This window comes from Echiichthys vipera, assembly GCF_963691815.1.
Source record: "Echiichthys vipera genome assembly, chromosome: 17".
In the NCBI taxonomy this organism is placed as follows: domain Eukaryota; kingdom Metazoa; phylum Chordata; class Actinopteri; order Perciformes; family Trachinidae; genus Echiichthys; species Echiichthys vipera.
The window spans coordinates 19,197,281-19,213,390 of record NC_139842.1 but is presented as its reverse complement, the minus strand read 5'-3'; the positions used below and the strand labels follow the sequence as shown (position 1 = coordinate 19,213,390).

The 16,110-nt window shown below is 43.3% G+C and overlaps 1 protein-coding gene across 3 annotated transcripts in view; it reads right to left on the bottom strand.

Annotated features, from left to right (window-relative positions):
* The window catches only part of svilc (supervillin c), a 30,093-nt gene extending 14,398 nt beyond the window's left edge, over window positions 1-15,695 (bottom strand). For 2 of the 3 annotated variants that reach the window (XM_083931331.1, XM_083931332.1), the window contains exons 1-11: window positions 15,593-15,695; window positions 12,244-12,751; window positions 10,257-10,397; window positions 9,947-10,123; window positions 9,422-9,456; window positions 6,116-6,177; window positions 3,963-4,108; window positions 3,256-3,484; window positions 2,554-3,116; window positions 2,329-2,434; window positions 20-67 (exon numbers count right to left, since the gene is read on the bottom strand). In XM_083931331.1, the coding sequence (XP_083787457.1) occupies window positions 20-67; window positions 2,329-2,434; window positions 2,554-3,116; window positions 3,256-3,484; window positions 3,963-4,108; window positions 6,116-6,177; window positions 9,422-9,456; window positions 9,947-10,123; window positions 10,257-10,397; window positions 12,244-12,518 (1,782 nt within the window). In that variant the 5' untranslated portion in view covers window positions 12,519-12,751; window positions 15,593-15,695. The remainder of the gene's footprint in view (window positions 1-19; window positions 68-2,328; window positions 2,435-2,553; window positions 3,117-3,255; window positions 3,485-3,962; window positions 4,109-6,115; window positions 6,178-9,421; window positions 9,457-9,946; window positions 10,124-10,256; window positions 10,398-12,243; window positions 12,752-15,592) is intronic. The other variant, XM_083931333.1, reaches the window with a different exon arrangement.
* Between the last annotated feature and the right edge of the window lie 415 nt (window positions 15,696-16,110).

The following is a 16,110-nucleotide window of genomic DNA, read 5'->3' as shown; positions in this document are numbered from 1 at the left end:
GCATTTGTGGCAGACTTACCCAGCACTGAGGGTTGACACTTTCCACGTGAAGGTTTTCGGTCTCTTCCTGCAGAGGGCGGTGTGGGGGAAACAGGAGGGAAATGGTAAGAAAATAACAGGAAACTCATTAAAATGCTGCTAGAAAGAATAGCTAATCAGAAAAGGAATGAATTAAACACACATACATACAGTACATGTACACACACACACACACCCGGTGCAGCTGAGGTCATAAAAGGGTCAACGTTTAACCACCAGAATAATCTGTTTACATTCCACATCACGCCATGAGACAGTCAAAGCCCCCTCAGGACATAAACACCGACTGGTCTTGAGAGATTCTCCAGTCACTTTCGTCTGATCTCAAGACATTTAGCACCTACCAAATCCAGAGTGCTGTTGCTAAGTGATGCTATATCTGGTTTCATCAGAGTGACAAATACAGCGATCTAACCACCGGCCTCTTCTCAACCTCTACATGCAATTCCAGTTTAATGTGATTTAACCTGTATACAGGCTACATTCACACTACTACATTTTCATTTTAAAACAGAGTTTCAAAACAAAAGCAGTCACACACACACACACAAGTGTTTTAGCTCTGTATATGAGATAATATCTGTCCATATTCACACGCCTGAAAACACATATCTAATGTATAACATTCATTCATTCATCTTCAACCGCTCGTCCTTATCGGGGTCGAACAGAGACAGACAACAATTCACACCTACGGGCAATTTATTTTAATTTTTTTTAGAGTCATCAAGTAACCTAACACGTGCATGTCTTTGGACTGTGGGAGGAAACCGGATAACCCGGAGAAACCCACGCAGACACGGGGAGAACATGCAAACTCCACACAGAAGGGTCCCAGCCCGGATTTAAACCAGGAACCCTCTCGCTGTGAGGCGACAGTGCTAACCACCAAACCACCATGTCACCCTTCATGTCTAACATGCAGTTGAAAATCAATGATGTAATCGTTGAAAAAACTTTGGAGGAGATACAGCTATGGTGAAAAGTAAGAAGAGATTCATGAGCTGGGACCGAGGGCGAAGTGGAACTGTTACTGAAAGAAACACGTGAGTATAAGGTGGTAACGGCAGTGGGAAACTCAGAATGGGAGATGTTGTAAAGCAAATACAGTATGGGCGAGTGTTACAGGAGCATTATCCATTACCAGAGGAAGCAATGACAAAGGGAAAGGAGCACCCGCACAAGAAGGATGCAATCACAAAACCTAACTGATAAGACTGACTGACGTGGGTGTCTGCATCATCGTTTCCACAGGTCTCCGTTTTTTGCTTGCCCAGGCTACACTGCAACACCAAACTAACTCTTTCAAACGAAAATGAGGTCAGAAGCCTTTCAAAACCTCTTGTTGTGACCTGTGTTCTTACACCTACCTCATATGTATTTGAGTTTCGAGTTTATTGTTTACTGTTTTTTTTTATATTTTTCTGTATTTATTTAGCTTAAAGTTTATTGGTTATCCTATACTGTATTTTGTATACCTCCCTTGTGTTTCTGTAAGCTGCTAGAAACTTAATTTCCTTACGGGAGTCATCCAAAAGGATCAATAACAAGTCCAAGTCTAAGTCTAAGTCCAAGTCCAAGTCTAAGGAGTAAACGTAATAAAATATGTGCATAGTAGTGTGGATGTGGCCAAAAGGCACAGTCAAACACGTGCGAGATAAACATTCGCCTTCCTCCTTACTTTTCCGGTGGCAAAGTAAATTTTCGCATGGAGATCAACTTAAGTGAACTTTGACCGGCGATGGTTTTTCTTGATAGCAGTGGAGCGGCCTGCCTTGGGCTGCATTCAAATCAGGTGATGTGTAGGAGTGTCGCTTAAATGGCATGCCTTCATTGTGTGTTCCACTCTTCTTTGTTTTATGCCACGATGCCTAATTTTGTGTGAATTCTGAAAACAAAATGTTAAGCGCCCCACCCTGCGCCATTGTTGTCGGTTTTTCATAAAGTCATTCGGGCGCCTGTGGACGGCTCTGTGAAGCCTGAATCATTCACTGCTGCAGGGAAAGCTTAATCACTGTGACCGCACGGTATGAAAGTGACCTAAATGAACATACTGATATTTTTTTATCAACATCTCTCTTCTCAACTCTGGATATTAGCAGCTTCACAAAAGAAATTAAACTCTATCCCTCTCTGCTGCCAGTCTGAAAGCCACTGGCTCCAAACCGCCCTCTCAAAGGATTAGAGATTGTGGAAGGGCACAGAGTTTACAGACTAGAGGCGGAGCAGCTGCCGATTCTGCAGCTGTGATTTGGTCTCACAGAAGACATCACAGACCGTGTTTCTTACCTTCTCCTGCAGTTTAACGGTGCCATCGAACAGTGTGACCTGAACATGTCCCATGGCTGTTGTTTCTTCATTCATCCTCCTCACACTCTCTCCCTCATTCTGCTGCCTTTTGGACATACAAAATATATTCCACAGAACATATTAAATACTGCAAAAACTCTATACTTGTCTTATACTTATACTGAGGCACGTATAAGCCCATCTAACTTCATTTCAGATACTCACTGAACTCTCCCGGTAGTATCAGAGCTGTGTTCCTGCAACGTTGTGTGACAGGGCCTCTCCTCCTGTGAAGCGTCCTGCTCTGACCATGCTCTTATTGGTGTACAGGCAATGGTTTCCCTCCTGGTTCTTGCTCTCTGCCTCCAGGGAGCAGCAGTCAGCGAGCCTCCATCCACACCTGAAGCCTCACGTCTCTCTCTCCGCCGTGCTGCGCACATTTCCTGCCGCTCCGTGCTCTCCATCCTCCCTTGTATCCCAGCTTCGCAACCTCCACCGTTCTGTTCATGGCTGGACGGTAGATCCGTCGGACTGCCATCCGTCCTGCTCCACTCTGAGCCTCCGGAGCTGCTCTTCTTCAGGATTCCTCTCAAGACCGGCTCAGAGTCGTGACGCTGCAGGCCCTGCTGGGTCGAGCCACTGGGCTCTCCAGGCACAGGGCCGGTGTCAGGTCTTGGCTGGGAAAGGCGGATCTCACTGGGTTTTAGGTTGACAGATGAGGCCTGCTGTCTGTCGGACAGATGAGGGGACAAACAGAAGGCAGGAAGCTGTACGGGGCCTTTCTGAAGCTGAACAGAGACAGGGCACAAGGATGAGACACAAGTTGAGATAAACACGCTGCATACAGAGAAGGTGTAGATTGAAGCTTAAAAATAGCATCACTTTCTTAAAGCACTTTTTTGTTTGTTTCTTGGATCGTCTGCTCACCAGGCTGACCTCCTCCACAGTGATGGGCTGTGTGCGGTACCGAGCCCCCTTCTGCCTTCGTCTCTCTGGGGGCCCGTCAGCAGGGCTGCCCTCTTGCCTCCCAGGCAGGGAAAGTTTGTTGAAGAGGGCCAGTTTCTCACTCATGCTCAGCTTGCAGCTCTCATCATCATCCTCCACGGTCTCAGCCTTCGTAGACTGGGACTGCACTGGTGGTGCTGGTTTGGGGGCGCTGCAGAGGAACATGAGAAAGATAGGACCAAAACCAATAATGAAGAAAGAAATATTGCCTAGGTAGCCCAAACCTGATTTATCTCATTCCTCTGTGCCATAGAGCTCCATCGTTAAAAGCACCTCAGTAAACAACAATGCTGCACTGAGTGACATGTTCCTTTATTACCATGAACAGTGGCACTGTTGTTTATTTAAGTCAATCCCACAAACATAGTCATTAGACCACCAATGTGTATTATTCCCCCGTTGAAAGTAGTCCCCAATTTATGCACTATTTGTTGTTTTATGGGATTGGTTGACAATAAGGAAAATATAGGATACTGACAGCTTTACCCTTAAAACACATGAAGGTTGTCCCTAAATAGCTGCGCCAAGAAACCATCCAAATGCCCATTAAATATGCTTCTATATACACACTATGTATTCCTAGCACTAAAGATAAAGTCTTCCTCCATCTCATCACTACGCTTCCCCACCTGGTTGCCACGATTTCTTCACAGGTGATTGGCTGAGTTAGAAAGCGATGGTCGTTGCCACGGCGCACTCTTCGCTCATGACAGACGCTGCCCGAGCGAGGCTTCAGGAAGGCCGAGGCCTCAGGGGCAGCAGACTTCTCCAGTTCCTACAGAGGAGACAAACATACACACTGTCTGTATAAGGAAACCTTTAAAGGAGCTGTCAGGACTTTTGGGATGTCATGACAAGAAATATCATGGATTCCCGATTTTCCCGATTATGATTCAGGGAACTATTATTGAACACAATGGATTTTTAGAGTTTTTCCTTTCAACCATAGAGATGCAGCTAACAATTATTTTCATTGTTTATTATTTTCTCGATAAATCGGTTAGTTGTTTGTTCAATAAAATGTCAGAAAATGGTTAAAAAAGATCAACTTTTGTTTCCCAAAGTCCAAAATGACATCCTCAAATGTCTTGTTTTGTCCACAACTCAAATGTTTTTATTTTACTATCTTAGAGAAGAAAAGAAAACAGAAAATTTTCACATTTAAGAAGCTGCAATCAGAGAATTTTCACCTTTTTTTCTTAAAAAGTCACTCAAACCGATGATCAACAGTTGGAAATTAATTTAATAACAGTTACAATACAACAGACAACTAATCGATTAATCAATAAATTGTTGCAGCTCTGTGATTATGTTATGACATAACTCACGAGATTCGTATTCCTAAAATGTTGCTGAAAACAAAGAGATGCTAAATGACCACAAGTATATACAATAGGACCAAAAATGACCCCAAAGAGACAAAAAGTAACTATAGGGATGCAAAAGGACCACGAAGAGATTGTCAGAGAGATTGTCATTGACAGAATGACCACAAAGAGACAAAAAAGGATGGCAAAGACAAACAGAAGGATTATAATAGATGCAAAACCACTACAAAAAGATGCAAAACAATCACAGAGATGTAAAACAATCACACATACATAAAAAAACAACTACAAATGGATGTAAGAAAAAACACAAAGAGAAACTTGTCTTGTTCCTATGTAGACAGAGTGGGGGGTCTCTTTCATGTCTGTGCACAGGGGCCAATAATCTCATAATCCGTTCATGCAGACAGATGAGAAAAATTAAGTAAACCCAAAATATGAACCTGAAAATGAGCCTACTATGTCCCCTTTTGATATTAATTCATGACATCTGACCATCACATTTGGTCCGTTCCCACAGGTGGAGCCTTAACATTCGGGTCAAATAGCAGCTTCGATCGACAGCCTCCACCTGCTAAATAAGCAATAAGGGACACCATAAAAATGGCAGTGAAAACTCTCCCCTCCTGATGTCCCCTGTTCTATTTGTATGGACAGATGGAGGGAGGGGGAAGTGGGTCAGATAGCTGGTGAATAAAGCAGCTATAGCTGTAAGGTGGAGCGTGTTGGCTATGTGGATAGAATGCCAGCCCAACAGGTCACGGTGTAACCAGAGCTCTGCCGGCTTCAGTTACCTCCCCGCCTGCCTCCACAGAGCGGCAGGCTAATTATACACACGCTGCTGCTATGGTTGTTCATGGCAATACACTGTTTGGCACACTTTCACCTGATGCTTCATGACCAAGAGTGTGCAGGAGGTGAAGTGCAGGAATGGAGATGTTGAAGGGGGAAATCCACAATGTGTTCCATCTATCATTCACGTCTATCATTTATTACAATGTAAAATTAGTCTTTCCTTTTAATAAGTACAAACTGTAGCACCTGTTTGACCATTCATACCCCTTAACATGATCAGGTTGTGTTCTGCGTGCTCAGCGCTGGCTCAACACGCGTCTCAGACTGTAAGGTGAGCAGCCGAGGAGACTGTTGATGATGGACAGAGTTTTTTTTCTTTAGATGTTGAATACGTGTACAGCAACAACTTAACAGCAGGCCATAATAGTATCTTTGAATGTACAGGTCATCACATTCTTTATTAGGATTCCAGTGTTACATGCTGGCAGCAGTTCTGGTTAGACGAGTTCATTGCAGCTTAGTTGTCATGAATAGACTTTCAGAATTAAATTATTCAGGACTGTACGTGACTGTATGTGAATTTGAAGAAGCGGGGAATAGCTGCGGACGCATCGTTTTTTATCAGTAGGCACAGAACAGAGAGATAAATCGGGACTTACTTTAAACAAAGACATCTTGGCTGCCACGCTCATTTTGGCTCTGTCGTCTGTTTTCACATCAGCTGCGGAAAATAGAAAGGTGTAAATCAGACAGTGTCTAACACAGTTCTCAGCAGTGCAGGAAGCTGCTGGTGATCAAACAGGTGTTGAAATTAACCAGAAGGATTATTATTTGAGTGCCTGACATTGGATCAAATACTTTCCTCATGGTTGAACCTGTCACTCGTCTTAATGTTCATGTTTTTACCCAAAAGTTATGAGTCCTAAATATTGATGCATACAAAATATCGATTTTCAGCAGGAAATGTTCTACTTTTTGCTCCACTATATTTACCTCAAAGCAATAGGGACTTTGTTCGTATTAGGATTGTACAAAATAGGACTCATGACGATCTAACATACAACGCATTGTTAAAGATTCGGACCAGTCCCAGCCTGGTCAGGTGCGTACATGAACTGATGAAGCCTCTTGGATGAGAGGTGAAACATCCTCCTAGACAAATAACCAAGTCCAGTTGCTTTTGACTGAAATTGCTTTGAGGGTAATGATGACCTGGACAAATGAGAATATTCACAGGCTTATTGTCAAAGATGATACAAAAGCAGTGTTGGGGGTCCCCTAACATCTCAGATGGTTTCATTTAAAAAACGGTTTCCCAAAAAAGGTGAAATTATCCAATATTTTGCACATATTTTGCAAAGATTAGAGAAACAATTGAGCAAAACATCTTTTCTTTGCTACCACATTAATCATCTGACGACCCCTCAGATTTATCATGTGACCTTTTCAATGGGGCGGACCCCTAGGTTGGGGACCATTGCTGGATGAACATTACCACAGTGTTTTTAACTGTAATACTGGACTTTTATTCACTGGATTAAAAAGTGGAAAAACTCTTTTTTTATCCATTTTCTTTCTCTACATATCTATATTTGGATGTTGTGATCACATGAGTACTTTACTTAAGCCGCACACTGTAAAGTGGATGGCAGAATCCTGAAATGAGTCCAATTTGCAATAAAAGCTATATATACATCGGCTTCTTGTTTCTCTAGTTGTGGTGTATATTCTCAGTGAGTCAATCTTTGCAAACACTTGCTTGTAATCTTTTTATGGTGAGGTTAAGAGGGGGTTAGACCCAGCGGTACTCCCCTGCTCACATGGTTTTGTGAGACATAAATCTGTCATCAAAGAGGAGTTTGAACATTGTGAGCCTAAAAATATGAACAGCTTTATTTCATGAGCTGTTAAATGAGTTGCGGAGGCAAGTGTGCAAGTTGGATGAGCACACCAAATGCTTGTTTTTATATTTTGTAAGAAGCGTGTGATGAGAATGCCATGTTTTCTGGTGTCCTTGTGTTTCTGTTGCCCTTCTAAAGGGATACTTTGGATTTTTTTTTTTCTTTCCAATTTTTTTTACTGATTTTTGCAGACCTTAACACAGAAACAGGTAAAAAACCTGTACAGTACATCTGCTTTAAGGTGAAAAAAAATAAAAGCACAGACAAAAACAGAAAAACCCCCAACATGAATCCCGCTATCCCTCCCAACAACCAACGTCAGACACGGTCACAATAAAAAATGTTTTTAAAAGTAACCGAATAACGTGTAACAAAAGTAGACAACGAAAGATAAAGTTATAAAAAATAAAATTGAAAAAAAAGGGAAAAGAAAGAAAAACACACTAAAACTAATAGCAAAAATAATTAACGTAATTCAAGAAAGAAAAATAAAGGGGGGGGGGTCTCTCTCTCTCCTTCCAGGACTAGGAAGCGTCTTCAGCATCGTCAGGAATAACACTGATTCTATTGCTAATACAAGCCGCAGTGGGTCCCAGGTTTGGTGGAACGCCTCAAAAGATCCCTTCTGTGAGAACCGTAACCTCTCCAACCGGAGACATTGTAAAATTTCACGGATCCAACTATTATGAGTCGGTGGAGAAACATGTTTCTGTTTAAGGAGAATGTTGCGGCTGGCGAGCAGGGTGGTAAAGGCCACGATGCATTGTGAAGTAACGGGCAGATTTTTAGACGGTGGAAGCCCAAAAAGAGCAGTCGGGGGATTTGGTTCTAAATGTGTGTTAAGAGCCTGTTTGAGGGTTGGAAATATATCGGACCAAAATTCAGCAAGCTTCGGGCACGTCCAGAATATGTGTGGGTGGTCTGCTGCGGACTGCTAACAGGGGTTACAAGCAACACTGTGACTAGGGTATAGCTCAGCCAATTTAGCGTTGGTGAAATGGGCTCTAAAGCACCTTGCACTGTAATAGGCCGTGCATGGCACAAGTGGACCAGTTTCAGTATGTCCCTCCACTGGTCATCAGTAATGTGTACCCCGAAATCCTTTTCCCATGCATCTTTAGGTGAGACAGTGGGGATTGGGCTCAGAAGAGCAATCTTATTATAAATGATAGGTATCAGTCGTTTGTGTTGTACGTTGAGAGACAGGAATTGGTCCATCTCAGCTTCAGGGGGGGTGGTTCGGGAATTGCTTTTGGATAAAATGTCTCATTTGAAGGTGGCTATTAGGCAGGCTGTATTTGTCCAACATAGATGCAAAGGATGCAAAAAACCCTTCGTCATACAGGTCCTTAAGAGTTTTGAGGCCCTTATCAGACCATATGCGGAATGCAGGGTCGGTGCAGGAATAGTTTGGATTTTTAAAGTGGAGTTGTATTAGCTACAGTATATAGTGGTTGTCACGCTGTCAGAATATTTTTACCTTTACCTCTTTACCTAGCCATCAGACAGTCCTGTTTAAGTTTAACTGGGGGGAGCTGAAGCCGTACTAAGCTCTCGTCAAAGCCACCAGACTCCATTGAAAAATAAATTTTACCCCACAGAAGACAGGAGTGATTGTTCTACCGCTGCCTGGATCAGTTAGTTTGTTGGTGTTATTGTTAGACTTTGGTGTTTAAAAAAGGGTTAGGAACTAACAAAACTAACAAATATATGGACCTATGTGTCGGAAATAATAACAAATTGAAATTGATTGAGGCAGCGGTAGACCATGTTCTGCAAGGTAAATTACTGTTTGTCTGGAGTCTGGTGGCTTTGAAGAGAGCGATACAACGCCACAGCTGTACATTATGTCTGTCCTCCTGTCTGCTTCTCCAAACTGGAGGCATGCCGACCGCCATCTACTATAGGTACACACTGACTTTTATTAGTACCTCACACAACCCCACTTCAAAATATCAGAGCTTTCCCTTTAATATCTCACGTGAGCTCTGCGTCACTGTTCACATGTCAAACCAACGAAAACACAATAACAAAAACTGTGATTAAAGCCAGGCAGGAACACACCTTTACGGTTCTCCTCTTCTTCCGCGTCCAACACCCTAGAAGAGTGAAAAGATACAAAAAGTCACGAGGAGAATCACGAACAGGGAGGTGATGTGGACTTAAATCTCCTGCACCCTTTGCGTTCCCTTTCAGATCCTGCTGCTAGCTCACCATAGATGTCTGGCTTCAAACAATCAAGATACTGTGTAATATTTGCATGCTCAGTAAAGCAACACTATGTAGGTCATGAAGGAGGACAAACGCATGCAAACCACTCCACCCACGGGCATTTATGTAAAGGTGCTGCAGCTGTCACACCTCAGGCTAAGTGTGACTTTTATTAGTGAAGTCCAAATATAAAACCCAAATCATCAGCAAGTTGAAAGCCTGAAACGCATTATTCAAAGTTAGCAGATGTTATATACAGTAGTTCACTGGTAAATGATGGTTATACACAAATTTATCAGCAAACACTGCAAACAGCATCTTCTTTGGGAAAAAAACAAACCAGATGCCTCATCATGTACCACAGCACACAGCCCCTACCCGCTGCTCTCCACCATCTCATTGGCTGTGATCGGCTGTGTCCTGAAGCGTTCGCCGGTCTTGCGACCGCCACCTGTTCCACCGGGGAGGTAACGCCGGCTTCGTCGCCGTACCCCCTCAGAGCCCGGCTTCACAGCCAGATCCAGAGAGGACGTGGCTCGCCCATCATCAGGGCAACTAGTATCCACACAAACAAAGCAGGAGGAGGGAAGGAAGGGAAGAAGACGTTGAGGCGAAGACAGATATTTGCCACAGGAGGTACACAGGGTGACAGTGACAGTGTGGATCACACACATGCAGGTGACCCTACACTTTCTCGGGCTGGGCTCCGTTCCCCGTCTGCTGCAGAAGAGCACTTCTCAACTGGCCCACCGACACTCGAGTGTGGAGCTGTGGGGAATCGAGGTGCCCCTCCCCACTCAGCATGCTGGCAGAGTCCGGGGAACCCTGCCTGCAGGGGGGTGGGAGTGAGGGGAAGGAAGTGAGGATGCAGGTGTGGGGGAACGTGGGGTGAGGAACGCTCTCAGAAACAAAAAGCACAATCTTGAACCTTTCGTTCAAGAGCAGCCAAAAAAGAAATGTGCAGCTCAAATCAAGAAAGGTGCAATATTGTACCTTTTTTTCTGACACAAAAAAGTTGCCAGGCTCTGTTCCAGCTCCAAGGAAAATCACCCAGACCACATAAAAGTGTGGGGCTGGAAGAGCACCATTTAAAAGCAAAAGAAGAATCCGACTGACTTCAAAACTCCCTGCAGGGACAGGACCCACTTATTTAGAACTCTTAGTTTTTAATTAGTAACAAAGGCCGCAGAGCAACTGGCAAAGTCAAGGATCCGGAGCTGCTGAAAGGTCGCTGGTAGGAAGCAGACCAAGTTTAACAACTGGTAATATACTTCCTTTGAATCCCTCCTGGGATTCAAATTATTTCAAATGTGTATTAAACATTTTGTAAATACATTCCCGTAAATGGTCTCTCACTCACCTCTTGCACTTAAGTCTTAAGTCAAGAACTATTCAACCTCTAATTTGACCCAGATCTGTGTGAACTTTTTTCATGCAATACAGTCATTTTTCAATAATTTAATAAAATTTAGATACAATAGACCATGTAGTTTTGTCTTTTTTCACTCTGGTTACGTTACCCTTTCCCTCAGTACTGATATTAAAGCTGAAGATGGTAACTTCCTATAAATCTATGTATTTAAGTATGTATGTAAGTCATGTATCGTGTAGTCATGCTCCCTGTCTGCTGCTAATGGCATCTGCAAGATTCCAACATGACCGATCTAAAACAACCAATCAGAGCCCAGTAGTCTCTGACACAGTGTCAATGAATGTTCAGATACGATCAAACTGTGAAACTAGGCACCGCTGATCTATATTGCCTTTTTCTCACATAAGTAGTTTCAAAAACATATTTTTGCGTACTGTTAGACTATAAAATGAAAAAAAGCTAAAACTAAGCACCATTCATTGCCTGACTGCCCCAAAATAAACTTTCTACACTAAAATACGTTTCTGGAACCACTTTATGTGAGAAATCTGCATGTCTTACAGCAGTCCTACAGCAGCAATGATAGGTGGATTTCTAGAAAGTTGCTTATTTCAGCTTTAATAAGATTTCACTGTTACCAACCTACTAACTAACTATCCGTTGTGTTATTTTAGGACAACTCCTACAGTATGTACTGATGTCAAGGTGGAAAAGGTTGAAGCAGGTGACAGGTGTCATCAGGGTTAGGAAGTTACTTTATTGGTGTTTAGACAAAGTAAGCCCACAGCACGGGAGAGTACCTATGTTCCCCGCTTTGTATGTGACCGGGGAACAGTTTTTCTTAAAAAAGGGTCCATTATTTTTTCCACCATCAGTGCCAAATTTTATGGCAAAGAGGCCTATGTAGACATTAACACTACCCCTAACCCTAACCATAACCGTAACCCCTAACCCTAACAAAATGCTGAATTAAATCAGCAAAGGAATAGGCTTATGTGACCGAGGAACATAGGACCCGGGGAACATAGGGATGACCCCCACAGCACCTGCTCAGACCCCTACACTGTGCTGCATCTAAACAACACAAAACTTCTTTGGTTTTTTACAGATTTTACAGCTGTGTCTGTATGATCCCATGCACCCAAAATGTGTTGTGTCTCCAGCTGGAAGAAGACATCGATCACCACCAGTAAACATAATTCACGTGAATTTTATAGGAGAAAAAAAAGCCCTTGGTGAAGACTATGATTTTTGCATTACTCTACTGGTTCAAGTTCACACACTCATTCAAGACACTACTCACCTTCTCAAGTGGTTGGACTCTGCAGGATCCTCTAATCCATTTGTAACCCCTCGTGTCCTGCCATTAACTCTCTCACTGAGGCCGTCTGAGTTCAAAGTCCCTCTGTGGGCTTGGGTTGCTGGGTCGTGCACCTCTTTCCCATCCCTCCTCACCCACTTGGAAGGCAGCTCCTCCATGTGGCCAAAGCGCTCGGCCAGTTCTCGCCTCCTCTCAGCTTTATAGCGAGCAATCCGCTCTGATCTGGGCTCCAGGACAGGGTTCTCCATGGCGTCCATGTCCCTTTAGAAGGATTCAGTCGACTCTCTGCTCCTCGAATAACGGCAGAGCATTAAGGTACAGAAAACAGATGGATTGCTCTTTCTCCACTCTTCAGCTGAGGCGAAACACTGGAACCAAACTTTCTTCCAGTAAAATTCTGATTCCATTGGACCTAAAAACTTTCTTTGCTGAGAGTCCACTAATCACAGGTTGCAGAAGAATCTGTTCCTCGGTGGGTGAGACATTGCTCCTGAAAAAGGAATGAGCAAACAAAAACAGGTCAGAAGCTAACACATCACTTATGTGCCCTGCAGTAGTTTGTACACATCTTCCTAGAAAGGTTTGTTACTACGTCGATGAGCCGCTGCCTTCATTATACATACTCATTTTTCTAAAAGTGCATCCCATTCTCTCCTCTTGCTAGAGTCCATGTAAGATGACCTGCACCAGCCTGCAGTGCCATGCAGTAATCTCCCCTTGCACTGAAACTCAACACCTCAGCAGCTCCGCTCCACTCTGGGTCCAGGCCTCCATGGCACTGAGTCTGAAGGCTTGCTGGTCTTTTCCACAACCCTGGATGTAACTTAAGCTGAACAAGTCAGTTTTCTTGTTCAAATGTTATCTAACAAGCTGCAGAGTCAGTTTGACTGTTGTGTGTCGATACAGAGCATTTGTATAATGCACATGTAATGACTTATTTGAATTATGACATGTTGCCAGACAACATGCACACATAGATGAGCCAAAAAAAAGTCTCAGTTGGCTACATCATGGTTGCCTGGAAGTCAATAAACAAAGCCACAGACGGTAAGCCACATATAAATAGTACCGATATGACACGATTTGCATTTAAAGACAGCCGCTACCCATCGGATAGGTACAACAGATGAGTGACTTTATTTGCTCACAAATATATACAAACATAAATGTGTGTGTGGCATCTGTGACTGTGTGCTCTTCCAAACTGTTGATGTCAGCATTCCTGATGCAGGAAGCACAATGGAGTCCGAACAAAGAGACGTGAGCCACAGACTTAGCACACCAGATATATCTGCAGCAGGGCTGAATGCCTCTGGTGGCAGCAGAGTTCACAAAGTAAAAGATGCAAGTTTACTTTATCGTGTTCGTTGCTCCTCTAAAGACTCCCGAGAAGAAATACAGAGGGATTCTAGAGCACAGATGTCAAAGTCTGCACAACTCTCGATCAGGTCATCTGTCGGTAACACCCAAAATATACAGATATTATGTCACAAACGACCATGCCACAGTGAGCTTTCGTGAGCTGAACTGTAAGATTCAGTGATCCCTCAAAAGATGTGTTGTGTGTGTCTGTGTCGCCACTTCATAACATGCATACATGTGCTTTGAACAAAAACAGCACAGAAAAAAACTAAATTATCCCCAGTCTCACTGACGCCACATTCCTTTATGTTTTTGCAAATAAGTGGCCACACTTGTTTGAAGAGCAAAACGTCACGTGACGAGCTGGAGGATTGTCAATTGGAGAGGAGAATGACACCGAGGCTCAACGGGGATCATGGGCTTCTAATCCAACAACACTCGTTGACACTAGCGCTGAAATAAAGCCGGTGGATGAGCACACAGGAGCCATTCTCTAGCTACTCAGACAGGGAGCCTTCAACAGGGCTGTAATATTCAAATGGGAATATCCAGAGGGTTAAACATGAGGCCATTAGTGCCAATCTAAATTCAAATCTCCCGCATAGTTTAACAGGTTAATTCAACACACCATTACAGACCTTATAATATACATATGTATATTTTTTTACAGGCTACCAGACTGGTTTTACATAACAAGAGGACCTCAGTGTCCAACGGCAGCAGAGTAACCCGATTAAAAGACTAATCAAGAATAAGCCTCCGACCAATTACACCTGTCCTGGCTGGACTACCTGCACGAAAGCACGGAGCACCATAATTCAAGGACAAATGCTCAGAGGCCTTTCCTTTTTACTTCCTCAGACTGTGTGAGTTTACAGGGCTCCTATACATTTACATAAGTGAAATTCAGGCACTTTCAAGCAATTCCATCACCATACATCTGTGTTTTGTTACATATTTATATTTATATAGTACATACAGTGCACTGATTATTTCTCTTTTCCATCACATTCAATTAGATGTGTTTGTGCTATAAACCACCACCATGATGTTTTGTGACAGAGAAGGGTGACAAGTTAGAGGATAACACAACAAAATGTGTTGCCTTTTTGTGAGATTTGGCATCCTATAAAACCTAAATTCCAAGCAGTTTTAGAAACTTCATTCAAAATCCAAGCAAACCTCGAAGACACAACAACACAATTCCAGTGTCTTCAAGGATCTCCAGCACCCGTAAGAACCCTGAGTATAATTCATGACCCTGGATGGGTCCGCAAAGCCTCGTCCTTTTCCCCTGATCTCTACATTAAAGGCATGTGGCTTCAGGACAGAGAGTAGGAACAGCTTTCAGCTCATGCAACCACCATAATCCACTTGTTAGCTCCCAGTGGGGTGTAGGACATTAACAGCTGCTCTGATGGCAGATCTTACATTGCATATATACAGTAAATTGCTGTCCACCCAGAATGTCAAACTCCTTATATTTAAAATATATGCAGAATTAAAACAAAAACATTTGTAACTATCATAATTTAACGTCCAGACACAGAGTAACGTTTAGGCTACCAAAGTACTTTAAAGTGAAACTTATTTAGAGTCACTCAGGGTGAACACAGAAATAGAATTAAAAGATTAACACACAAGCATTTAACATATTATAATTGAAGTTTCTTGCGTTTTGATTCGTGCGTAAATTGCGCGTAAAACACTTTCTGGCACCAGCGCCAAATGGTCCCTGCTTTTAGTGCATTTTTAACAAAAAACTGTTAACACACAAGGCTCACAAAGTGGTTGGATGCCCGCGAGCCCTCATTCAGCAGGTGACACAGGACAGACAGGAATTATTACGAGTGATCGTAATAAGTCACTAGTGGTAAATTATTCAGAACTCGATCCTAGCTGGCGCCTGGTTACATATCCGACTCGAACTTCGTTTTTAGAGACAATGAATGAAGAATGGAGTACTTACTGCACATGCACTGAAGTTGGCACGAGCGGTGCCGCTGCCCTTCCTCAGACCGGCGGTCCCTCCCCACTGGCCCCTCACCACCGGACTGTCGCTCCAAATGTAGTCACACTCGCAGCTGCGGAGGGCTCTCGGTATTAAAGATGGGGGGGGGGGGGTATAAATAGATGGACAAACCCTGGGACGCCCCCGCCACCGTCCAGGAAGCAGCCGTCAATATGGCAACCGGGAGACGCCGTCTCGTGCGCCGTTGTGGAGTCCCAAAGCCCCACGTTCACTTCATGGCATGTTTATTTTTTTCCCTCCTGATAATTTAGTTTATTTTGAATTTGTCGGTTAATTTTCACAACTGAAGCACAATATCAACCAAGACCTAAATATATTACTGTCCATGATGATGTGGCGCTGTGCCAAAGCTCACGCGGTGCATATTCCAGAAAAAAGAGTTGTGTTTAATTTAACTACAACAACGTCACTAATAAAACTAAAACTTTATTGCTCCAGCATTGGAACACGGGTTG